This window comes from Amphiprion ocellaris, chromosome 7 (genome assembly GCF_022539595.1).
Source record: "Amphiprion ocellaris isolate individual 3 ecotype Okinawa chromosome 7, ASM2253959v1, whole genome shotgun sequence".
NCBI classification, from domain to species: domain Eukaryota; kingdom Metazoa; phylum Chordata; class Actinopteri; family Pomacentridae; genus Amphiprion; species Amphiprion ocellaris.
The window spans coordinates 16179722-16204854 of record NC_072772.1 but is presented as its reverse complement, the minus strand read 5'-3'; the positions used below and the strand labels follow the sequence as shown (position 1 = coordinate 16204854).

Here is a 25133-nt window from a genome sequence, read left to right as displayed (position 1 = left end):
CTATGGATTTTTAACTTTTTGAACATCCTTGAACTACTTATTCTTATGTGCCACACAGTGGAAAACCAAACTAAATCCAGGCTTTAAATCATCAAAATCACTTTTTTCTATATGTCCCATTTTAAATTTATTTATATATGAATTTTAAAGTATAAACACACATATGTCTATTCATTGATTCATCTGTCAACCAAAATTTTATTTGAGTTGGAAAAACTTCACTTACTGTGTCAAATATTGCCATCTGGCAAAAGTGTGATTAATCACGATTAATTACAAAGCCTGTAATTAATTACTTTTTTTTTTTTAATCGCATCCCACCATTAGTTTTTATATAAAATCCTTTTTAAATTACAGACGGCTTTCAAATGCTCCAAATCCCTTGACCCCAAGTTGAGTTGCGGCTGCAGCTTTCCAACTGTAAGTCAGTTTTCCCCCTCCTCTGAATTGAAGGACGGTAACAAAAGCAATCCATTCCTCACGAGACCGGGAGAATGTTGCAGCGTCAGTCAGCACCGCAGAGAGCTGATCTGTTTTTAGCAGCTGCCACCTCCATCATCTTCTCTGTGACATGGATTCCCAGCAATGTTCCCTGTAATTTTTCATGAGTCTGAGCAAACACACAAACTCCCTGAGCGTCCCTTGGACCACTGTGAGCAACATCAGACGTGTGCACTGTGGTCACACCAGCATCACATCCATTCAAGTTACATGGTTCATTAAAAGAATCAAATTACAGCATTTACATTTCTGTTAAAACACTTTGTCAGCAGGAGCCAGTTGAAGGCTGCAGTGATTTTAGTGACACTACAATGTATAAGAGTGAAGTTATTGAATATTTGTCTCCCTTTACTGTTGCAGCAGTTTTGCAAATTGCAGACGAACCCTGTTCACTCCATAATTCAATTCAATTCAATTTTATTTATATAGCGCCAATTACAGTCAAATTGTCTCGAGACGCTTTACAGAACCCATATGCCTGACCCCCAGAGCAAGCCAAAAGGCGACAGTGGCAAGGAAAACACCCTTTTAACAGGGAAAAAAACCTTGAGCAGAACCAGGCTCTAATGTGGGGGGACCCATCTGTCTGCTGGCCAGGTGGGTTGAGAGGGACAGAAGAGGTAGAGAGGTAAAGATAGAGGGATACAGATAGAGGGATAGAGGTAGAGGGGAAGAGGTAGAGGGGTAGAGATAGAGGTGTAGAGGTAGAGATAGAGAGGTGGGGGGTGGGACACAAGGACCATAAAACACAGCCACACATCTGAAGCATAATAGACACCAATGTTATTCCTGTAGCTTGAAAGACAGCTACTTTTGATAAAACTGGGCTTGTAGCACATTGTCTGACTTGCAACAATGGGAAAGAGGCACCGTTTATGTTTTGACAACCTATATCTAATGAGTTATTGATGCTGGAAGTCTGAATCTGTGAATATCTTTCCAACTTTACTGAACTTGGGGCCACTACCACCAAAGGAGTGACATTTAATTTTGAAAAAAGCATTTAGCCATACTTAAAGCTTTAAGTGCTTTATTAACACAGAACTAAAAATTTTGTATTGTTTTATTATCACAGGTTCTGTCTGAAAAGAGGTGGCATCATTTTAAACAGTGAAATCAAACTAACAAAATGTAATGACCAACCAGTGAGCAATACTGGATTCTGCAAAAACATAAACACAGTTAATGTATTAACTTATTTTTGTGTGTATGCATGTATTTATTGATTTATTTAGTACTGTTAACATAGAGTTCTGAGTGAATTTTTCTTAAGATAGGCAAAGGCCATTTATTGATTACATATAGGCTGTTAAATGTTTATTAAAAACTAAAAAGCATTTAAAAAAAACAACTTAGGCATTTATTGAGTCACTAAAATACTGTAGAGTACAGACCACATCAGCATGATTATAAGCATCCTCTGGTAAATTAACAACCAGATACTGATGTCTCTCACCATATGGACTTCAGGAGATGACTGGGGGATGATAAACTGTGACCTACTGGTTGGGTTCTCTCTGTTCTCATGTTTCTTACATGTTTGTCCCCTGACAGCCGGGTCCTAATGTTTTTTGAGCAACACACCATACTATGACGTTTTTACAATGATGGTTCTACTATGGAACCAGTTTGACATGTTCAAGTGTTCTTTGTGTGAAAACTCAGAGATTTCAGGTATCAGAAGGTGGTTTTCAACTTTCTTTGTTAACTTTCTGCTTCAACTTTAAACTAAATTTCCTTCACTAACCCAGCCCTCTGGACTTCCAGTAAGCTGTGTTCCTATTGGCTGTCCAGGTGGTTGTGTTCCTATTGGCTGTCCAGGTGGCAGCTTGGTATTATCAGGAACACCTGAGCAGCTCAGTGTCTTCCTGCTTTATTTAGCTGCAGACAAACATTTCCTCTGCTTTCCTTCACCACTGACCAGGGTTTGGCTTCGTTGCGTTAGTTTGTTCTTTAGGCGTTGGCTTGCAGCTTCTAGCAGTAAAATAGGCTTTAATGTGTTTCTTGCTGTGTTTTAGGGCTTTGTACTGGATAGTTGTCTTGGTAAATGTGGTTCTTTAGCCACAGTTAGCACATGGTGCTAATGTGTGCAGTGATTAGTGGATTTGTTGCAGCTGAGTTCTGTCTTTATCTTGGCTGTAGTGAGTCTTCAGAGGTTTTTGGTCAGACACATTCTGTATTCTTGTTTGAGAACCAACATTGGTTGTCCAGAAGGTAAGAGTTCCTGTCCTGATTCTCTGTTCTCAGAGGTTCTCTAGTAGGCTGCAGGAGACTTTAGCGTTTGGGTTGTGCTAGTTTGGTTTTTGTACGGTTTCATTTGGACGACTATCTTGAGGCCCCTCCATGTGGTTTAGTGAGGTTTTCTGGAACAGTTCTACAAAGCAATCTGCAGCAGAAGAGACTTTGAGAGTTTTAGGAAGTTCTGGAGACCAGACTTTAGAGCAGCAGAAACATTTGTCAGCAGTTTGAGCAGGAGAAGGTGAGCTTCAGAGTAGAAATGAGACGGAAACCTTCTTGACCCGTGTGGTGAGGTCCTGTACCAAGAGTTTGAGCAGGTTGTGAAGAGTCTGTAGTTCTTTGGTCTGAAAGCACAAGAAGAGTCGACTCATTAAAGGAGAAAACAGGAGATATTGTTGGTTCTTCTGTTGCTCTGCAGTTTCCTTAGACTGAATATCAAGTTTATATTTTAAATGATTTCCCATGTGAGCCCAAGAAGACTTCAATAAACTCCCTCCATCCCCTGGACACAATGTATTTTATTACCATGTTAAATCTTTTTTTTTTTTTTAATGTTTTTGAGTTTTAATCATAGTTTTAGCATAGTTTTTTTTCTCTTTGCTTGTTTAGTTTTGTCATCTGTGTAAAAGGTGCTAAACAAATAAAGTTGACTTGATGAAGTGAATAATTGACGAACTCATGATTGTGACAACAGAAGTATTTTCATTGTGGTTTAAGAGTTTATTTCATTTTTAAGGTTGGGGTTAAAATATTGACAGAAAAAGAAGATTAAAGAAATAAACTGCATAACAAAAAGCAATTAAATCAAAGGAAAAAAAATTAATACAATAAAACTTTTAAAAAGTTTTATTATTACAAAGATTTAAGAAATTTAAGATGTAAGTTTCTAATTAAACATTAAATTTTTTATTAGTTTTGTCTTTTTAAAGGTTTAATAATCTAATTAAATGTTTTCATTTTTTAAAATGTTTAATATTCTTCTTGTTTAATTGTATTTTTTAAATGTTTAATTATGGAAAATATTTTATCTGTAATTTTTAATATTTGTATTTTTAAAAATCTTGTTTAATTTCATAATGACATGTATCTTGTTGAATTATCTAATTCAATATTTTGTCTGTTTAATTTAATTGTATTTAATGTTTAACTCTTAAACAGACAAAATATTGAATTATAATAATAATAATATAATAATAATAATAATAATAATAATAATATTGACTAGTAGTTGAAGGCATTGATCAAACTAATGTTACCTTCTGATCTCCACAAACTTTGCTGTTGAGTGAAGAGAATCAAAGTTTGTTGAGGATTTCTAAAAAACCCACAGGTGAAGGTCTGAGAAGAACTCAGATGGATGGTCTAAATGTGAAATCAAGACTCATGGTCACAAGTTTTAAGGCTTCTGTTAACCAGAAAGTTCAAACTAACAGAGAAGTACTGAGAAACTTATAAAATTTCAGTCCTCAGACTGTCTGAAGGTTCAAACTAACAGAGAACTACTCAAGAACTTTTAAGATTTCAGTCCTCAGACTGTGGAAAGGTTCAAACTAACAGAGAACTACTCAGGAACTTAGAAGATATCAGTCCTTGGACTGTCTGAAGGTTCAAACTAACCGAGAACTACTGTGGGACTTAGAAAATGTCAGCCCTCAGACTGTGGAAAGGTTCAAACTAACAGAGAACTACTCAGGAACTTAGAAGATATCAGTCCTTGGACTGTCTGGAAGTTCAATCTAACAGAGAACTACTGTGGGACTTAGAAAATTTCAGCCCTCAGACTGTGTGAAAGCTCAGGTCCTGAGGACTCGGGAGGTGTGGAGGCTTTGGAAAGTCTTGGAACTGAGGGTTCCACCCTCCAGCACAAAGGCTGAAGTCCAGCCTCCTGAGAAAAACGGTCGAGTCGAGACTCGAGTTAAAAAAAAACTCGAAAACAGGAAAAAATAGATGATAAATGCGCAAAAAAAAGAAGAATTAGTATCTGAGCAAGTAGCTCAGGGAGTAAGAAGACAGACTCCCAACTGGAAGGTCGCAGGTTCAAGACCCGCCACCGGCCCTTTTCTTTGTTTGTCTTTGTCAGGATTTTGATAAAATTTAAGAAGTGTCTGGTCTTGAACCAGCGACCTGCAGCTCCATAGGCAAATCCTTAACTCACTGAGCTACAGATCAGATGAAAAGAAATAAGTTCGTCGTCCCTTTGGCATCGTAGTTCCTGAAGTGACCACATGGGTGGAGCCAAGGCGGAGTCTGGGTGGAGTCAGGGCGGAGAGTAGGCGGGGAGGTGGGTGGCGGCCTCCCACCTCTACTCCCCCACCTCCCTCCACCGCCCACCACACCTTCCCCCGCCTCACGAGTTTTTCGAGTCTCCACGAGTTCTTCGAGTCTCCACGGGTTTTCCCGAGTTTCTGGAGTTTCCACCAGGTCTGAGGCAGAACAAGTTGTCATGAAGAGGTGTTGAAGTCGGCCAGGATGGACTGACTTTTTACAGCGACTAGAAGGAAGATGACTAGAAGAGCAGGTCTTTAACCACCATCCATAAAATCCATGGAGTCGCTCCAGAGAAATGAAAGAAGGTCAACTTTTATCAACCTCCATCCAGATGTTCAACTTGATATCTTTACTTTAACATTTTTAGCACCACAAACCTTTAGTATCACCCTTTATTATCATTTATTAGGACTTTAATGGAATCCACCAGCAGATTTAGTTTTTGTTAGCAAACTTTATTCTTGTCATCGTGGGACTGCAGTATTTAAAACTTTTCCTTCTATTTGACCTCATGTTTATTAGTTTTAGTGGAGAAAGTTATTTTAGTTGTCGATTAGTCTCTTAAAAACCAAGTAATAAATTGGATTAGTCAAAAGGTTTAAATTTCTTACTTTGTCATATTTTAAATATGACAAAAAATATAAAAATAAAGTGTCTTGAAACAATTTGACCTGTATTTGGCGTTATGTAAATAAAATTGAATTCAAATTGTATGTATCTTGTAATGTTGGAGTAATTCAGCCATATATGTTGGAAAACACATTTTCTTTGTCCATTAATCTGTTGATTGTTTTCTCCACTAATTCATTTCTTGTTTTGGTTTATAAAATGTCAAACCCAAATATATTCCGTTTACTGTCATAAAAACCAAAACGATTTACATTCATAATGCAGGAATCAGGCAGTTTTTCACTTTTTATCTTAGTTTAGTCAAAAAGATAGTTGATAATGTGTGAATTGTTGCAGCTTGTGAGCCGTAGAAGGTTTTAATCTTTGGGGCCGAGTGTCAAAAAACATTTAGAAACAAACATCAACAAAACACTCAACAAAGATTTGAACATCATTAAAGGGAAATCCAACTTTTGCATGACAATGTCTAATTAAAGGACATTTATCCAACGTAAATGTGTGATATTCATCCTCTGGAGCTTTCTCTTCACATCGTCTTCCACCTGGACTGGTTTGGTCGGGAGCATGTGCAACCAACGTTTGAAAAACTGCACTTTAACATCAATGAATGACACTGAAGTTTAATCTCTACATAAATGAGACTGAGTCTGGATGTGCTGCTCTGTCATTAACTCCTAAGTTTAGGGCAAGTTCAAACAAAAGAGGACAGTTCAGATAAGACTTGAGAATGAGCTTATTTTGAACAAACACCTCAGACTTTCTGAGCTTCAGCACCTCTAGCAAGATATTTTAACAACAAGCAACTCAAGAGATCCAGAAGTTGGAGAGAGTTAGCTTTAGCTGAGCCAAAGAACATGTGGTACGCTAACCTAGCAAACATTTCAGACTTTTCTCTGTGAATTCTGAGAAATAATTTCCTATTTAATGACAGAGCTACACATCTTAACTCAGTCTCATTAAAACAGACTCTAATTCAGTGTCATCCATCCATATTAAAGTGCAGTTACCCAAAGTGTTTGTTGCATGAGCTCCAACAAAACCTGTCCAGGTAGAAGGCCACTTTGACAAACAGGAAGTGGAAGATTCCAAGCAGATTTATAGAAGGGGGAACTGGACTGTACTAAGTGTGGTCGAGTATAGAGGGGTGTTTTGTGGGTTTTTAAGGCTGATAATGATTATTAGTGAGACATTGGGAGTAGATATTCATTTGCAGTAAATGAAAGTATTTAAAATCTTGGAGTTAAACTTAGAAGAACACAAATTCTAACAGAAAACTTTGTTGATACGTTTTTGTTTTGTTTACAGATGTTAAGTTAAAGGAGTTTTATTCGTGACGTATAACCAATCAAATCACTCCAGAAGACAGAGCGACCACAGGTAGATAAAGGTTCAGAGCCAAAGTAGCACCATTTTTAAATTTATTACCGTAAATCAGTAAAAAATAAAATACTGATAATCAGTAAATCAGTCAGCCCACAATTACTACAATTCTACAATGTATGTCTCTTTCCTTTGACTTTTATTTGTACAATATACGATGTATATGATGGCGTTTTTTCATACCAAAGGCTATACTATGATGTTTTCTAAGAGACATACGATGCTACTCTGTTTGTTTTGGCCGTGGGCCGCTGCACTCCTCCTCTGTTGTTGGAATGCCCATCAATGTCAACATGAAGTTCACTTTTAGTTCTGTTTATTTATTTTTATTTTACTAACACCCATTTGTTTTTAACCCCCTCACATGTGTTGTTGTAAACTTCCTCTTTCAAATAAATACTCGTCTAACCCTCTGGAAACCAGCGTTTGGACTGTTTTTGTGTTGCTCCTCACCTACTGACAGCTGTGGACTAAAGGCTATACTGTGACGTTTTTAGAGCAACATGCTACACTATGATGTTTGTTGGGCGACACGCTATACTATAGGCTTTTTTAATTGACATATTACTGTGACGTTTTTTTTTTGTTTTAGTTTTTTTAAGTTTTTTTTAGCAACATATAACAATTCGAACAGTTTTATAAGTTACTACACTTTTACTTGTGCAATGAAATTATTATTCTACATAAACTGCACTATGACATTTTTTGAACCACATATCATACGTGACAATTTTAGGCAACATCCTATCATTATGCGCTTTTTGAACCACATAATAATCTGTTTTGTTTTTTTTCTTGCCAACATGCTGTACTATGAACTACAGGCCATACTATGTTATTTTTGAGTAAAGCATACTATACTTTGACATTTTCTGAACTACATCCTATACTATGGCGTTATACACAGAGTGCTTTGATTACATGTTGATTTATAATCTAGATTTTTTTCTGTTTTGTTTTTTTACCACAGACCTGACTGTGAACACCGTCGACACCCACCAGGGAGACGCTGCCTAAGATCTCAAGGCTGCTTGGTCGTGGTCTTTCTGGCACGTACTCTTCCAAGATGAGCCGGGAAATTTAACACTGATGGAATGACACAGGTCTAAGCTGACAAACTTCCACTTCCTCCTCAACCCATAGTCTCTGGGAAACCTACATGGAGTAAGAAAAGTAGACAGAGAAGTAATTAAGTCTGTACACAACATATTAAAAAGAAATCATGCTAATAAATTAAGTACAAAGAACCGAATTCGCCAATATACTGGAGACCAGAGCTATTTAATGTGATAAGTATAACCTTGTTTAGCAACATTTCAATTATTTGAGAGCAGTCCTAAAGAACTGCCTGTAATCCCAATCATAAAATGGGTTTGGAGGAAGAACATAGATGGTAATCTGGATATATATGAGTTAGGCTTTATAACTACTATTGGTAGTATTGGTGGTAGTAATAGCAATGTGACTACTACTAGTAGTAGTAACTACTGCTGCTGATACTGGCATTGCTACTACAACTTGTAATACTATTACAAATGCTGATACTACTTCTACGACTCTAACAGCTGTTTATACTACTACTGCTGCTTGTACTTTTAGTATTACTACTACTGCTTGTACAACTATACTACAGCTACTATTAATCGTCTGGTATTTGGTTGTCAAGCTGCTAGCTCGCCTTAGCGTTTTACTAGTGGCTAACTAGTTAGCTCTCATAGACTGGAAGCTCTCAACAAGATTTAATACTGGAGAAAGAGCCAAAAACTATTCTTACCTATGAAAAGTCATTCCAAGTTTCCTTGTCTCAATCGTACGACGTAGTGTGTAACTGTATGCAGCACAGTGAGACGGCATACTTGTTGTTTCCGTTTTCACGCCGTCTACATCAACGGAATGCACTGAAACTTTTCCCCCACTAGCTTAGCCTCGCCATAGTACGCAGCTCAAAGGGGCGTGTCCTATCTACTCATTCATATCTATGAGAACAACAGTGGCTGCACATAAGGACGCCTGACGTTGGTTAGCTGCGTAAATACCATTATATACAGTCTATGGTAAATACGTGTGTGAATCGCATCATTGGCTGCAGCAGCCAGTCACCGGTCACTCACTGACTCACACTGAAAAATAGCACAGAATGAATTGTTACGTGTTTATTTTATTTACAATTTAGGCTGGATTTTTTTTTTTTTTGTGCGCAGCGCAGATTTTCTGTGCGCGGAGACCGTCAGCAGTGCGCAATTGCGCACGCGCGCAGCTTAGAGGGAACAGTGATTCCCAGCGACTCAGCCAGATCCAGTGGTTTTATTTTTTCGTTGCCTGTAGTTATTTTAGGCTTGACAGAGAGGAAAAGGACAGCTTAGAGACTGTAAACCCTCCCAAGAAATACCACTCAGGGCAGAGAGAATAGGACATATGAAATAATTATGTGAATCAGCAGCGTGAAGCAACAACTTTTCCATTGTCAACGCTGTGGAAGAGAGGGGCTGCAGGCTTGTGTGGAGTGAATGTGTAAAGAGCTGCTGATATAAAACAAGGTGTGTGTGTGTGTGTCTGTGAGGGAGCATCAGTATGCAAAGAATAAGGATGCCAATCTCAGTCGTCGCACCCACAGAAACACTTATTTCAGCCCTCTCTTCTGCTCCACTGGTTTTATTCCTCGCTGTTCACGACAGTTCATTTAGCGCCAGGCGTTCTGTTAAAAAAAAGTCCTCCTTTAACCCACCTGCTCGGTCTACTGAAGAGAATTAAATTGGTGATATCATCGGGGGGGATCTTAGCTCTTCTCTTGATTTACTAAAAACCTGCAAATCACCTTAGGTCTTAATATCTTCTACATTCCTAAATTCCATATAGAGCTTGTGAGTTTTTATGTCTTAGTCATCGCCTGCTTTTTTTTTTTTTTTAAATCATTTCATCTCCTGGTTGAGTCCTTTAATGTCAGTCTTTGTCTGATTTGTGTGTGCGTGTGTCTCAGCAGGAGCCCCAGTGGCCTACATCTCAGTGTTTAATTACCCACATGAAACAGTAGGTAAAATGTCAGCCTGAAATTAGCTGCACTGAACACTGATGGAGATCATTTCCCCTGGGAGACGGGATTGACGTGTTCAGACTTGTAGTTAAAAATGACAGGGAGGATGTAGAGTGATCAGCCACAACATTAAAACCCCTGATAGGTGAAGGGAATGGCACTGATTATGTCCTATGATCACGTGGATGTCACTTTGGTGCATACCAGCTACCTAAACTTTGTTAAAGACCAAGCACGGTGGCTCAAGGAACACAACAAAGAGGTCAAAAGCATCACCTTGGTCTCTAAACTCCCCAAACTTGAAGCTGATCGAGCCAAAACAAGCCCGTTCAATTGACATCCAAATGATTTGCTGCCAATGTTCCAGCACCAAACACCACAGGACACCGATCAAGGTCCCGGGTCCATTCCCGAACATGTCAAATCTGTTTTGGCAGCACGAGGCTGATCTACACATTAGGAAGGTGGTTTTAATATACACTGATCACCTATATGGTGTTAGTTTTGTTGTCCGTCAATTTAGAGTGGCATAATTAGACCACAGAGGAGAGTTTTATTAGTTAATTACATCATGCTGTATTCTATGCATTTTCTTTCAAGACTGTAACTCCTGTAGCTACACGTTCACCTCATTTCACACACCCACTGTGGGTCAGCTTGGCCAGCAGGTGGCACTAAATTCAATGTTGGCCTTCGTCTAAATTCTTCTCCCCAACTGGGAATGTCTGAGATGAAGCACTCATACTAAACAGGGAAAAAATGGTCAGTCGCTGCAGTCAAAATAAACTCATCATATTTATTAACGGCTAAAGCAATGAATAAAAAAACAACATTTCAGCTTTGTCCTGGTTTAATTAAAAATCTGAATAAAGACATGTCAGTCCATTTTGAAAACAAAAACACAAAGATGAGTCTACTGAAAACAGTGCAAAAGAATCCTCCCCAGGGTAAAAAACAGATATCAAATAAGAGAAAATCTAAACAGTAAAGTGCATGTTATGAGAAAAAAAGCCCCTCTGGTTCAGGCAGCGAGGGTCACACTGAAAACAAACGCTTCTTTTTTAAAAAAAAAAAAGGGACACAGTCATAATGGACTGGTTCAGTCTTAGGTTGGACATTCATATAACATTACTGTACAGATAAACCTGAACTCCAGTTGAAACAAACACATCCAGTGGTTTACATGCAAACATATGTTCATCATTCATGTCTTACACACTATACATACATTGGAGGTTATACAGGGGCCACAACTGACCTGCTACACATTCATACGCATCATGCAGACTCTTTCATGTGTGTGCACAGCTCCAGTCATGTCCATTCCAGTCCATTGCACTGAGGTTACATGGTATTGTATAGCACAGTGACGGCTCGCTGCTTTTTCTCAGCTTTCCTAGAATGTCTCGACGAGTGTCCCCTCCCCTGCTGACGTGCTGAAGACACCACACTGCCACCGCTGCCGTCCGGCTCCTCCCTCTCACCCTTGTTGTCTCTTGGGCAGCCGTGAGTGGAGGTGGAGGTGGAGGAGGGGCAGAGAGATGGTGCTGATGATGTGCCATCAGAGGACAAACCTGTCTTTTCAGCACAGCTGTTCTGACTCAGCACTTTCTGCTTCTTCCAGGTGTCATCCGGGTGGGATTGGGACAAGGAGAAAGAGTCCTGGGAGTGTGACGATGTTGTCCTGCTGTGTGGCCTCAGGTCCAAGTCGCTGAGGTCATTGGCTGACAGCTCCAGACAGTCCAGTTTAGCTAAGGAAGCTGATCTCTTCATGAGGGAAGGAGGGGTGAGGCCTGCCTGGCGGATGCGAGCCTCCAGCTCCATGGCTCTGTGCCACCCTGTTGGCTCCACAAAACTCCTCCCCTCCTGTCTCTCTCTGAGCCGTTGCCCTACTTCCAGGCCTGGAGGGGTCCGTTCAGAGCTCGCCCCTTTATAATGTCCTGGCTCTGTGTCCATAGCATCTCTAAGGCCCTGAGGCTGCCCCAGTTCTTGTACTTGAGTGTGTGTTGTCTCCGGGCTGATACCCTCATGGAGGAAAGCCTGCAGCTCTCTGAGTGTCTGCTGAATCCTCTCCAGCTCCAGGCTGCCACGAGCCAGCCTGCTCTGGGCGTCACAGCTGGGGCCACAGCCTTCATGCCCTCCTTTGTAATTGGAGTCCGGCCTTTCGTCTGTGTCTGACTCCTGCACTGTCACCCCATCTAGAAGTATCTGGTGTGAACCAGCCTGAGGCTGGGTCTTAGACTGTGGGTTTTGGCTGTGAAGCTGGCCCTGTCTTTGGGACTGGGCTGAGGTATCTTGAGCAGATTCTACTAACTGACTAGTAGAGGCCAGTGATGATGTCACCATATGGCTATCTATGGGTGTGTGCACAAAGACAGGTATAGCACCAGAGACTTGGCTGATTATTGAGTTAGGGGAGCATGAAGGGTCTGGGAGGTTGCTGAGTCTATGAAGCTCCGTGTGTGACCCTGGGAGCTTCCCACTGTCTTTGGGTTTAGCATTAGTAGAAACAGCCATGTTCTCTCCCTGAGTGATCCTTTGTTCTGTGGAGTGCTGAGGGGAGCGAAGGGAAGGATGTTCAGTGCTCGGAGAGCACAGAGGCAGTCTGACAGGAGGGTGTTCGCTGCTGGGGGAATGCAGCGGAGATCGCTGAGACGCTGTCATCTCCAGTTCCTGCTTCAGCTTCTGCTCCAGCTGCTTAGTGGCCCGCCGCACGGAGCCTGCTGGCCAGTCGCATGGCAGCATGGAGGGAGACGGTGGGTGTGACGGTGGAGTTAAAGAGCCATGCGTGACTTCAGAAGACTCTGCCTCCTCCTGATGTTCCAGTCGGTTGAGCTGAAGGCTGAGAGAGGATGGAGAGAGTGAGGAGGAGGAGGAAGACGATGGAGTGGATAGAGAAGAGGCAGGGTGGCATATGGCTTCAATCTCAGTGACAATATGGCGGACTGATATTCCGTTGTCATGGTTAATGTGATGGGTTCGGTCAGGGTTGGCTTCAGACGGAGACGCCTGAGGGAAAAGGAGAAACATAGATATTTATTAGTCATAGTCTTGTGAAGCAGTACCTATATTATAGGCAAAGATTAATTATTTTACTACTAGTTTCCTGAGACTTTTAATAAATTAATTTATGCCCTTTTAAACTACACACAATACTATTTCATAGAGTAAATGAATATTGGTTTAACTATTCTCTCGTCTTCCAGTAGGTGTCACTATGTTTAATTCAGGTTTATCGGCTCAGTCCATTTGCTATTGTGTTGGTCTTATAGACAAATAATGATTGAGTCAGATTCCAGTATCAGTTCCATTACCGTTAATACGACTCTATATAGCAATACAGATCTGCTGCTAACTGTTATAATTCAATTTTTCAATTCAATTTTATTTATATAGCGCCAATTACAGTGAAATTGTCTCAAGACGCTTTACAGAACCCATATGCCTGACCCCCAGAGCAAGCCAAAAGGTGACAGTGGCAAGGAAAACACCCTTTTAACAGGGAAAAAACCTCGAGCAGAACCCGGCTCTAATATATATATATATATATATATATATATATATATATATATATATATATATATATATATATATATATATATATATATATATATATATATATATATAGACTACTGTACAGGTACAACTGTGTTTGTGTGCTAATTAACTTGAACCTGGTAACAACCAAACGCGCAGTGATTTACACAAAGCAGTGAACACGAACAATATACCTGAAATCTAATTAGTAGGACGAAGGGAAGAAGGCAAGAAGTCCCCTTCTGTTATGCATATCAAAGCTGCTGTGGCAACTCTTAAATAGACTAAAACCATTTGCGAGGAAAATGATACCCAGACAGATATTGTTTGGTACATACTATTACGATAAATCAACTGGTTGATTTGCAACTACTTTGGTAATCCCTTAAGAGCCACCAAAGTATTTTTTTTTTCCAATGTAGAAATTTTTAGTTTTGTAAGAATTTACTGCTCCTCTTTGATATCAACAGATTTGATGACATTTTCTAAAATAATTAATTAATAAAGTAATTGGCTGTTTAATCAATAAAGAAAAAATGTTTTATTTTATAAAGTTATGGAGTTGATTTGTTACATAAAGACAAACAAACTAAATATACTGAATGAGTCTTTACCTGACTTGTCCCATTTCCCTGCTCCTCTTCTTCTTCTTCATTGGCCTCCGTTTCTCCGTCAGTCGATACAGGCATTCTTTGTTGTGCTTGTTCTGAAAGCGTCCGAGTGCGGTCGTCTTGGGCCAAGCCAAGAAATTTTTCCCTGGCGCTGAAGAAGTCGATGCTGTCCGCACTGTGGTTGGACGAACCATCAGCCTCGCCACGGCTGTCGAAGGCACTGCCAATGTGTAACTCACTGGGGTTGTTGTTGTCGTCACTGGAGACAAGGGGAGCGACCAGGGGTAGAGGAGTGGTAGTGGCAGAGCTGAGAGGAGTGTGTTTGTCACCTGTTAAATCGGATAATGATTGGTTGATTATATCGGAGTCACTGGATCCCATAGTGAGAGGAGAGATTTCTTCTGAGCTGCTTCTCTCAGGTAAACTGAGGGACAGCTCCACTGGTTTGTATTTGGGTGTTGAAACGGACAGATGTGGGGGAGCACCTCGGTGAGCACGATGGAGTTCAGGGGTAGGAGGTAAGATGTGGAGTGATGGTGGAGGGTGCGGCAGAGCAACAGGCACAGTGACGGCCACGCTCGCTGAATTGTCCAGCTTTTCCTCTGGGATGACGGTGGCCGCTCGGGGTCTGGGGAGAGGAAACAGGAGGGGGTCTTCACACGCCGATCTGACCTCCTCCTGAACCGGGGACTCGCACACACCATTGCACAGTGTTTGCAAGTCAGAGGTGTGTGTGTTGTTTGATTTGGCAGAGTCTTCGGGCTCAGCACCAAGCGCTTGCAGTACAGCCACGCCCAGGAAGTGATGTAAGGAGGGGGACGAGGTGTTGTTGTTGTGAGAGTCAGAGCGGCCCAAGGAGTGAGGTGACGGTTTACACAGCAGCTCCGGCCGATCTGATAGGTCGCTGTCGGAGTGGGAGCGCCACAGCTTATTATGCCTTTGTTTGCTGCGGAAGAAAAGAACAATAAGAGTTTGTTGGCTCGAAAATGCTTCCAAAGGACAGTGCCAATTGTACAGAAGCTTGTATATGCGAGTGTACCTTGCCAGCAGAATTCCCTGATACTCCTCCAGCTGTTTCATGAAGGAAGGGTTTGGTTTGGTGACCGTCCGTCTCTCTTTCACATAGTCGAAGGCAGTGTCTAGGTCCCAGCCGTACTCCTTCATAGCATAGGCGATCACTGTGGAGGCAGAGCGACTCACGCCCATCTTACAGTGAACCAGACACTTGGCACCGGCTTTCCTAAAGATAGATGAGAGAGAGGCTTTGTTGAATTGAAAGAGCTACATTGAGAAATAAAGGACAGCTTATGTTGTATTAGAGCAGAAACCTACTTGGCTTTGGTGATGAACTTGTAAGTTTCATTCCAGTACTCCAGCAGGTTGGTGGCCTCTTCATCGTACACTCTGATGTTGTGGTATTCAAACATCCCAGGGAAAAAGTTGTCTATTTCCCGAGTCACATTCAGGATGTAGCGCACTCTACAGAACAGACAGGAAGAGGAAGGTTGCCAGAGTTCAATGCAAGAAACATATGGCAAACAGACTGCTACACAATTTACCCTCTAAAATCCAAGCAGTTTCTGTGTCTCCCATTACATTTTTAATCACTGTGGACTCATTTTCTCATTGTAATATAAAGTACAGAATCTTGTGAATGTAAATTGTAGTAAATAGTAGTATTTTTCAGATGTATACATTTATTGTGAATAAATATGTTAATTTCAAGCTTAGATTCGGTTGTTTTCCAGATGAAACATCACACATTATTAGTTAAGGACCATCGGAAAGGTGAACATCTGGCGATTCTTCCTGTTTTTACAGTTTCTTGCTATGATGAATGGTGTAGTTATGGTGATTTGTTTTTAAAGTTAGCATGTCTTCAGGAGGTTAAAAGGTTCAGGTGGTTAAAATATGTATATTAAATGTGATTAAATAAATGTATGATGAAACCGATGTTTAAAAAACCACTCCAAACAGCTGCTCAGCGGACCTCGTGTTCTCATCCCAGATGTAATAAAGATAATAGATTCTCTCATGTCAATTAACTTCATTAAGAAAATATTTTTATACACAAAATGTGATCTTTTCCATTTATTAAAACTGAGAAAGGAATATCAGTGGATATGACTTTGAGTAAGATTGGTTGGGAGGGTACATTAATTAACTGAAGAGTAATGAAGTGACTAATCTCTTACCCACTGTTCTGCAGCTCCTCTAGGTTGGAGGCATTCCACTCAGAGCCCTGGAGACGACACAGATCCAGTCAATATTAGAGTCTATGCAAATACAATTTACACACGGAAGACTACAAATGAGCCAAAACACATAAGCTACAGCATAAAGAATAAGGAGGAATATTTTGATAAACGTCAACAATGCTGTAGTTAAAACTAAATTTCATGGTTAAGAGATGACATGGCTCCAGGGTTCTCACCAGATAGACATGTTCAAAGATTTCAGTGGGGCTGTCCATCTGTCCAAGAATGACAATCATCTCGTTGTCTATGAACTCTTTAAACTGCCTCAGGTTACACACCATCTGCATCTCCAGCTCTGTTCGGATCTGAGAAAGGACAGCAAGAGTTCAGACAAGCACTAAATCTGTTGATGATTTAACAGGTTCCGTACATGTCAGTTAAAATTCAAGTTTTAACACTTTGTAATTTGTATATTAGGTGTGAAAACCCGCATTTGCAAAACCATGACCTGAAGAGTAATGGTCTCTCACCTCCTTGCAGGTGACGTTCTCCAGGTCTTTCTGCATCATGATCTCTCTGAGGCGTATCTTGATCAGCCTCTCTGTGCGTTCCCTCTCTGTGGGCCTGTACAGGCAGACACAAACACCTTTATTTGAAACACCTTCAACACATTTTCTTTAAGCTTAAAAAAAAACAAAAACATTTTGGACACAAAGAACCACCTTCACAGTCACAGTAACGACCCCTGCCTTCTGTTCATTGATTCATTTTCACTTTAGTCTCAATGAGATTACTTGTTCCACGAGAGAATTGCCACTTTGTCTGATTCTCAGAAACTGGAGAGGGAACAGAAAATCTGAGAGCGTGGCCCATCGGCCATCCACAACAAAGTCCCCTTGTAGAATATTCCTGTTGTTGTGCCTGGTTCTGTTTCTAACCACTCTGGTGGTAGACGCATTTAGCCTTTAGATGTCACGCTGATGATGCCAGCAAGTGGCCTAATTACCTCTCTGGAGGGAAGAGCTCAGTTTGTCTCTGAGCCTCTCCTCCTTACGTTGTCTAATTTACTGTTGTTTTGCTCCTAACTGATTCATCAGTGGAATAGTACAAGCAGGGGGCGTCGGCAATCACAAAAAGAGAAAGTCTGACGACCACAGGTGCGTACAGGTATACCTAAAATCACCATCTGAGCTGGAAACTTGGAAGCAGTCAAGTTGTTTATCTAAATGCTAAATGTCTTGCTGACCTCAAGAGAATGAGTCCACAGAGCTGAACTATAATGAAAAGCTTTTCACCCTTGCCAACAAAGTTACCAACATCCAGTAACACTTTAACCCCACAACAAGTCACAACTTGTCCGCAGACGGCCTGAGGGAGGGATGGCTACTCGGGAAAACAGTCGAAAGAGAATACATTGAAAAAAAACTTCTATGGTAAATGATGACACAAGGAACAACGGGTAAATAGCGAATGGAAACTTTATATTACTTCCTTGTACTGCTGAGAGATAAGCGGCCTACGGGAATTCAAGGTAATCCCCATAAATCAAACTAACACGAAAGCATGCCGATGTTAAACTTCCTGCTATTTCAAACTTTCACTCAGTGCTTATGCAGGAAAATAAGCTGCCATGTCAACAAACACTGGCGGGTCATGTAGCTTTGGCAGCCACAGTGCGCAAGAAGACAAACGGGGATTTTGTGGGGTTGGGGCTCATAAAACGTGTGTGTACTCTTGACTCAAGGACAAACACACTGACAGTAAATATGGGCGTTTCTTAATTATTAAGTTTGCTTTCTTTCTTCCCCCACCCTTCTCCATTCTTTCCATTCGGGGGAATCAGGTGCATGACCCATACCCCTGCCCTCTGTAGCTCCTTTCTCTGTGCTTGCCACCTGCTTCTGTCCTTCCCGTCTTGGTCTACCTATCTATGTGTCTGTCTGGTTTTCATTTTTCCAATAGTAAATCAAGCCAGCTAAAGCCTAAACTATTTTGGACACTCGAGGACCTCGGGAGTGTGTGTGTCCGAGAGAGAGTGACTGAGTGCAAGAGAGGCACTCCAAATAGGTAGTGAGGCATGTGACTAAGCGGCAGCGAGGGGAATTTCCCTGGTATTAGAAAAGACATAAATCCAGCAGCCCGTGTCATTCCCAGAACTTTCGATGGTCTAACATGGATCTGTTGACAACTCTGTGTCACAGAATACAGTTGTCTCTGTGTGAATGATCATTAGCCTATGCAAATGTTTCAGCCGTGCCTGCGTGCATGCTTTTGTTTTTATTTATGCCAGTCTGTGCTACCTTGGAAAGTCAGAGACAGTATTTGACCCCAGGTCCAGAGTTCTGTATACTGACAGTCAGCAATATTGAGCTGTAGGCTTCTATGGCCAGTTACTGTCGGCACGTGAGGAGAGGTTGGGCAATGCTGTTGTGAAGATAAGTGTCAGGCATGTCTTACTTTTGACCTTGCAGACACACAGCTACCGTGAAACACCTTTAGCTTTCTCTGAATCTGTGACGCAAGTATGTGCACTTGAGTTGAGAGGTTAAAATCGTCACTGTTGTGCTTTTGTGGGTACATGTTTATCCACAAGAGAGCATGCATGTTTTCCCTGAAGCCTACATCATTCACATGTTACAATGTAAGTGCATGCGCACATGCCCAGCGCAGGGTTCAAACCACTCCTACAGTGTAAAACTCATTCACAATAGCTACAGCTTTCTTTATTTGTCATTTTAGAACCAAATACTTCAGAACTACAGTCTTTCAATGGACATTTAATACGTGCAGTCCAAAACCGAGGAAGAAGAAGAAATATAGATATAAAATCTGTGATTGTTTGGCTATACCCACAAACTTCACTTGCTTTTAATACTATGAGCCTAATGGTATTTTCATATCTATACTTTTAAGCTCTTATCTTCATTATTATAAAGGATAGTCATACATTCATACATGCTGTATCTTGTCTTTGTATACCTGCAATATTTCATTAGCTGTCATAGCAAAATAAATATTTTGCATTATGACACTGTTGAATTTTTACATGTACATCACAAAAAAAGTTGGCACTAGTGATATATTTTTCTAATTGTGTAGGCGAGATAAGTGGGAATCTGGTAAAATGGGAACCATTGCGTTGTTAAATTTGGTGTCGTTAGTCACAGATGAGCTCATTATGCTAACCAGTTTTGATGATTAATGCCAACTAGCACTAGCAAAACACATTTAGCATGCTCAGAACTACGAAAACAAAAAAAAAACTAGACCTCAATTCAAAAATTGCTGTGTGGATGTTAGCTAGCCAAGTTGGACCAAAGCTAAATCGCTAGCTACATCTCATTTCATGCACTAGCATCCATAAATGCTAAATGTGACACCTCCAACAACTGAGACTAAATGTTTGGTTTGATGGTATATGACTTGAAACTAGTGCCTCATGGAAATAAATGTAATAATTTTATTCAGTGAAGTGTTCACATCGAGTAGCCTCCTTTATAGTGGCAAATTAAATGTATGAGTGTGAAAATTGATTGAGAAATCAGTGAAAGTATTATTTTGCAGAAGTTGTGATTCGTATGCAGCCTACAAATAAGTTTTTAGGTAATGATATTAACATATTATCATCTATATCTATGTAATGGTTGCACTGCAGAGACATTAACATATTTATGCAATGATGAGTTCATGAGTAATTCAAACAAGGGTGAGTGATGTGGAGATGGTTGCACAGCTGTATGCAGGTTGTAACTATGATTACATTTGAAGGAAATTCAAGGTTATTTTTTTCATCCCAGACACTTCATCACGCAGACAAGTAACTAGTATTTTTGGAAAGGTCGAGTCATGCGGTTTCATTTGATATCTGCTTCACCTCGCTGCAATAAATACTTCAAGAGCAATTCAACTGAGACTAGGGGATGTGAATTTGGATGGAAATTGTGACCGTCGGGCTCCAAGGGTTAATTACTTTCTACATCTGTTTCTGTTTGCAAAAAGCTAATTATTAGGAAAAATAAACAAAAACAACTGTAGTTAACTAATATTACGTCATGCATAATGTGCTGTTAGTTCAAAATAGGGTGACTTGTGGATATTCCTTCAACACATCCCTTAATCTGAAAAAAAATTCAGTGCAACGTATTCACTCCGCAGGAATTTTACACCACACATCAATGGGGGCAGTGCTGCTCTGTGGCATACATAAGGAAACCTTGTGAAAATTTGTCTGTCTGTCTGGAGTACACCACAAACCACATAAAATTCCCGAAACTCCATGATTCGTTTAAACTGTGGATCTGAGTAATGCGAGTGTGTGCATGGCTTGTGTGATCATCGCTTTTCCACTCACAGGTCTGTGAAGAGGACGGGTGAATTGGCACGGTGCGACTCGACATCCTGCATGGCGTTCCATTCGTTGATACAGAACTGGTTGGACGAGACCCTGCTCTGGTAGTAGCTGACCCAGGTCAGGAACAGACTGCCAGGGTAATAGTTATGGCAGCGAGCCACCTCGCAAGCTTTGTGCAGCGACTGGAGGGATGACCTGAGGCAGATGGTTAAAAGGAAGATTCACAACTGAGCAACTGCATCCAGGGAGAACAAAAATGAAAAGGAAAAAAAAGAGAAACAGTACTCAAGTATTTAAATGAGGGGGAGGCAAAGAACGAGAAATTCAGAGGAAAGGGAGAATTATGAAAGAGGGAGAGAAAGCCTGAGAAAGATATGCAAGGAATGAGTAAAAGATCATGTGAGAAATATTACGAGGGAGGTGGGTTGATTAATGGAGTAAAGTAGAGCTAGAAGAGAGCTGAGAAGAGAAGAACTGAATGATTACTGCTGTGAAGAGGCATAATACAGAGCTATAACTGCTGATGAATGAAGGTATCAGGGGATGGTACAGGAAGAAGGGGGACAGAAGAAGAGTGAAGTAACAAAGGGACGACAAAATGAGGAAATGAAGAGGCAGCACTGGCATGTGAGGCAGTGAGATTAAGAAGAGACTGGCAAGCAGAAAGATAATGAGGGAACAAAAGAAGGAGAAGAGGGAAGATAAGGAAAACAAACAACGTTTAAAGGCTGGAGGTCAAATGGGGAGTGCAATGGATGCATTATTTTTAAGCTAGCAACCTTACTGCAACTTCACAAAGCTATCATTTGTTAAAAGAAACAAAGGCTGCTTACCACATGGCCTGGACAGAAACTGGCTTGAAGACATGAACCCTGTTCACTGTTGATACACTGAAACCACTGAGGAGATGGAGAAAAACAGATTAGAAATGGGATGCCCTGTAATAGCTCATAGCCATCTCTCAACACTAACAACGTAAGACAAGACCAGCATGTAAAGAAGTCAACAGAGCAGTCAGGCAGTTGGCCCTCAGAGCAGAAAGAGGAAGCAGGTGTGGTGTCTTACCCGTCTCCATCCAAGTGGATCAAAGTGTCACTCCACAGAGGTAGAACCAGACCCACCGTACAGCAGCTGGCAGAAAGATCAATACGGTAAACACAACAAAACAAAAGGCAGCAGTTTGACATAACATAGGAGACAAGGCAGGATGAAAAGGCTAGTCGTGTTTACTTTGTCCTTTACTGTGAACTGTTTACTTCACCACAAATGACACTACCATCCCTTAACTTTTTTTTCTGATTACATTCAAAGCTACAATCTGAAAATGAAAGGTAATACTAATCAAAAACTTAACATCAATGCCAAAATAACTGCAAAGTCAAAAAGATGCAATTTCTTGTGAGTTTCTGCGATATGCTAATACTACACTACAAGACAGAGCAGTGAGTCATTGACGCAACACTGACCTATCAGAGGACACGAAGTCCATGCCGAGCACGATGCTCTCCTCCGTGTCCTGTCTTCCGTTGGTGGAGACCACCACCATGTAGCGGGTTACCTGAGGGTAGGCGCATTCCAGACGCACAGCCTGCAGGGTTAGGGTTAGAAAAGAAAAAACAATGAAGGTGGGCGAGGCAGACTGTGAAACCATTTGTGTAATGTCTTCTTTGGCTCTTTGGAGGAGCTTCTAAAGCCTTTGAAAATAACCGTTCCAGGGTTGTGTTGGCTTTGGTTTGGATGCTTCAGATTTTTAACACAAAGCTGGCATTGAAAAAACAGGAAAAGGAGAGATATGTGGGCATATATTTTGGCAGGGAGGTTTTGATGAAATGCTTTTGGGTGGTATAGTGGGACTTGCAGGATCCTGTTTGTGTCCTTTATTTTAATCTGTCTCTCACAAGCTGATATGTCAAAGACATAGCAGAGACCTCAGAGGAAAAAGTGAGACTTTTCACTCTAAATTCTTTGAATACTGCACGTTTAATGTAAACGGATAAGTTATTATTTATGTGTCAGTTTTGTTAACCCAATCCAAGTTTCAGCTCTTTATGACTGCTAACAAAGAGGTGAAACTAGGCACTATGTTCAGAGTAGAAGCACTCTGATAATAATGCGACCTCGCAACTGATATTTGCCATTGTGTTTGTGTGTTCAGGTATGTAGGTTACTGACCAGTCGGATGGTGTCCTCTGGGCGCAGCACAGTGAACATGGTCTGAAGATGTTTCTGGAGGTCACCTGGACAAAAAGAATTTTAACATTTTCTTTTAGTTTCAGTTGCTTCTTGACAATAAGCTGACATAACACCTGAGATAGTGTATCATTTCCCCTGTGGCAAGTTTCCAGAGTCCTCTTCACTTTGGCCTAGATCTAACCAAACCTCTAAATACATCTGAGCAAAAAAAATAACACTTTTTGTTAAACAAGGAAGGATGTTGATTCTTTTTATAGCAGCAAGCTCATTTCACATCACAAAAGCCTACAAAGCCTTTCTTTATTCGATCCACTAGCTGCCGCAGATTTGTCTTACGTCTGTGACTTCAATTTCGTCATCTAAAAGTGTAAAAATACTTCACACATTGTTTTTTATTTTAAATATCCAGCAAACAAGCTCACCACTACTGAGCTTATCTGTGTTGTTGTCACCAGTATCTTCACTTTCACTGAAGTTGACACAGCTTTACTGAAGTTAACACCAGTTGTTACCCATATTGCTGTAGAGGAATGTCTTTTTGAAAACACACTGTGCCATTTAATCTCAACTTCTCAAGGTATAGAGTGCATTTCAGGTACTCAGAGCCAAAAGATGTGCAAGGAAGCACTGGGAGATGGTGGAGCTGTCATTTTTGTGGGTACAGTCTGTACAAGTCTTTACCTGTGTGCTTGTTCCTGCGCTGACTGATGCGAGGTGCAGAGTTTGGTGTTGGGCTATTACCCCTGGGAAGGAAGAGGGCTGCGCCTTTTACTGTGAGGAAACTCTCACTGATACTGGAAGGGAAGAGAAAAGAAAATTAAACATAAATAGAAACCTGAATCGCATGATTTCAGCCGAGTTATCTAATCATATTTTGTCTTTTGTGTAACTTCAGTAATTATTTAAGTGTACTGCATTTGTAATCACTTCCTTGCACATGCTGACCCCAACTTCTCAAAACAACTGCACGATTGGGACAAGGAATAGATGAATGTTGTCATGGGCTTATGTCAGAGTCACAATGCTCCATTCAGCTGGTTTCTGGTCTGCAGGCTCCCCAAATCAGAGCTGACAGAGCGATGCAAGCAAAACAAGATCCAAACCCTGATGTGAACTCGGAACACAATGTTCTCTGCTCCTCCACACAGCTGGATTACACACACAGTCTTATAGTAACAGCTGCCAGTAGGGAGGGACGGGGGGAATGGGAGAGGACCAGGGGTCCGAGAGGGAAGACAGAGCGAGTCCTCGCCTCCACAGTGTTTGAACAGAGATAAGAGCTGGCCAGCACACTGTGCTCCACAGCAAAGCAAGTCGTATTAAACGGGGTTCTGTTCCTCGCAGAGACACTTAATCTTATTAACTGTAGCTGAGGTCACTGCATTGAGGAGGACACATAATAAACCGAGGTCAGTGATTCAACTGGATACCAAACAGTGTGGTGTGTTTGCATGTGTGAATGAATGGGTTTCTGTTTAGATTCTCACAGTGGCATACTAACCTAAGTCACACAAGGCACTAATAAAAGAGCTTGGAAGACCTACTTCTGCAACCGCTTATGAGAACCACGGGACCACTAAACCATGACCCTAATGATGCTGAGCAAGATCTACCACTTGGACAGCAAACGCTTGGTTGATGGAGTTCCTGCCTTTATTCAGCACATGTGGTAGATGCAGTGGGCACATAAAATACTGCTGTTACACAAATTGTCTCTTTTAAAAGTGTAATTAAGCTTGAAGGAGTTCTTGCAGACCAAGGATAACTTAATTATAGGAAGAAAAACACAGCAGGTGTACCCACTTTGCAGGTTTGGTCAAAATTTAGATCACAAGCTAGGCTAGCAGAAACATCCTCTTTCTAGGAACAGGTATGTGTGCAGTCTCAATTATGACAATCAGCCAAAATGTGGATGATAAACTAAAACAAATTTCCAGAAAAAATGCTGTTTTGCTACTTTAAAGCATCTTCATTTAATTGTAATCATCTTCTTTATCTTTTCTAATATCAAATATTTTACACAGAACCTTAGTCTAAATAAAGTAATCCTTTCTAAACAATCAAATGTAGTAAATATCCGTGAATGTTTAAGCTCACAGCATTTTGTCCACAACAAGATGGAACAAATACTGCAGATACAAAGTGTTATTAGAGTTATTCAGGGAGTTGCCCAACCTGTTCTGCTAAAAATAGGA

General features: G+C 40.8%; 1 protein-coding gene across 2 annotated transcripts in view; it reads right to left on the bottom strand.

Moving 5' to 3' along the window:
• Window positions 1-10830: 10830 nt before the first annotated feature.
• The window catches only part of ssh2a (slingshot protein phosphatase 2a), a 33122-nt gene continuing 18819 nt past the window's right edge, over window positions 10831-25133 (bottom strand). For both annotated transcript variants that reach the window (XM_023299008.3, XM_023299007.3), the window contains 13 exons: window positions 23620-23732; window positions 22918-22982; window positions 22212-22333; window positions 21811-21876; window positions 21579-21644; window positions 20746-20940; window positions 16925-17018; window positions 16631-16759; window positions 16392-16438; window positions 15529-15675; window positions 15236-15436; window positions 14200-15142; window positions 10831-13057 (listed from right to left, as the gene is read on the bottom strand). In XM_023299008.3, coding sequence (XP_023154776.2) covers window positions 11393-13057; window positions 14200-15142; window positions 15236-15436; window positions 15529-15675; window positions 16392-16438; window positions 16631-16759; window positions 16925-17018; window positions 20746-20940; window positions 21579-21644; window positions 21811-21876; window positions 22212-22333; window positions 22918-22982; window positions 23620-23732 — 3853 coding nt within the window. In that variant the 3' untranslated portion in view covers window positions 10831-11392. The remainder of the gene's footprint in view (window positions 13058-14199; window positions 15143-15235; window positions 15437-15528; window positions 15676-16391; window positions 16439-16630; window positions 16760-16924; window positions 17019-20745; window positions 20941-21578; window positions 21645-21810; window positions 21877-22211; window positions 22334-22917; window positions 22983-23619; window positions 23733-25133) is intronic.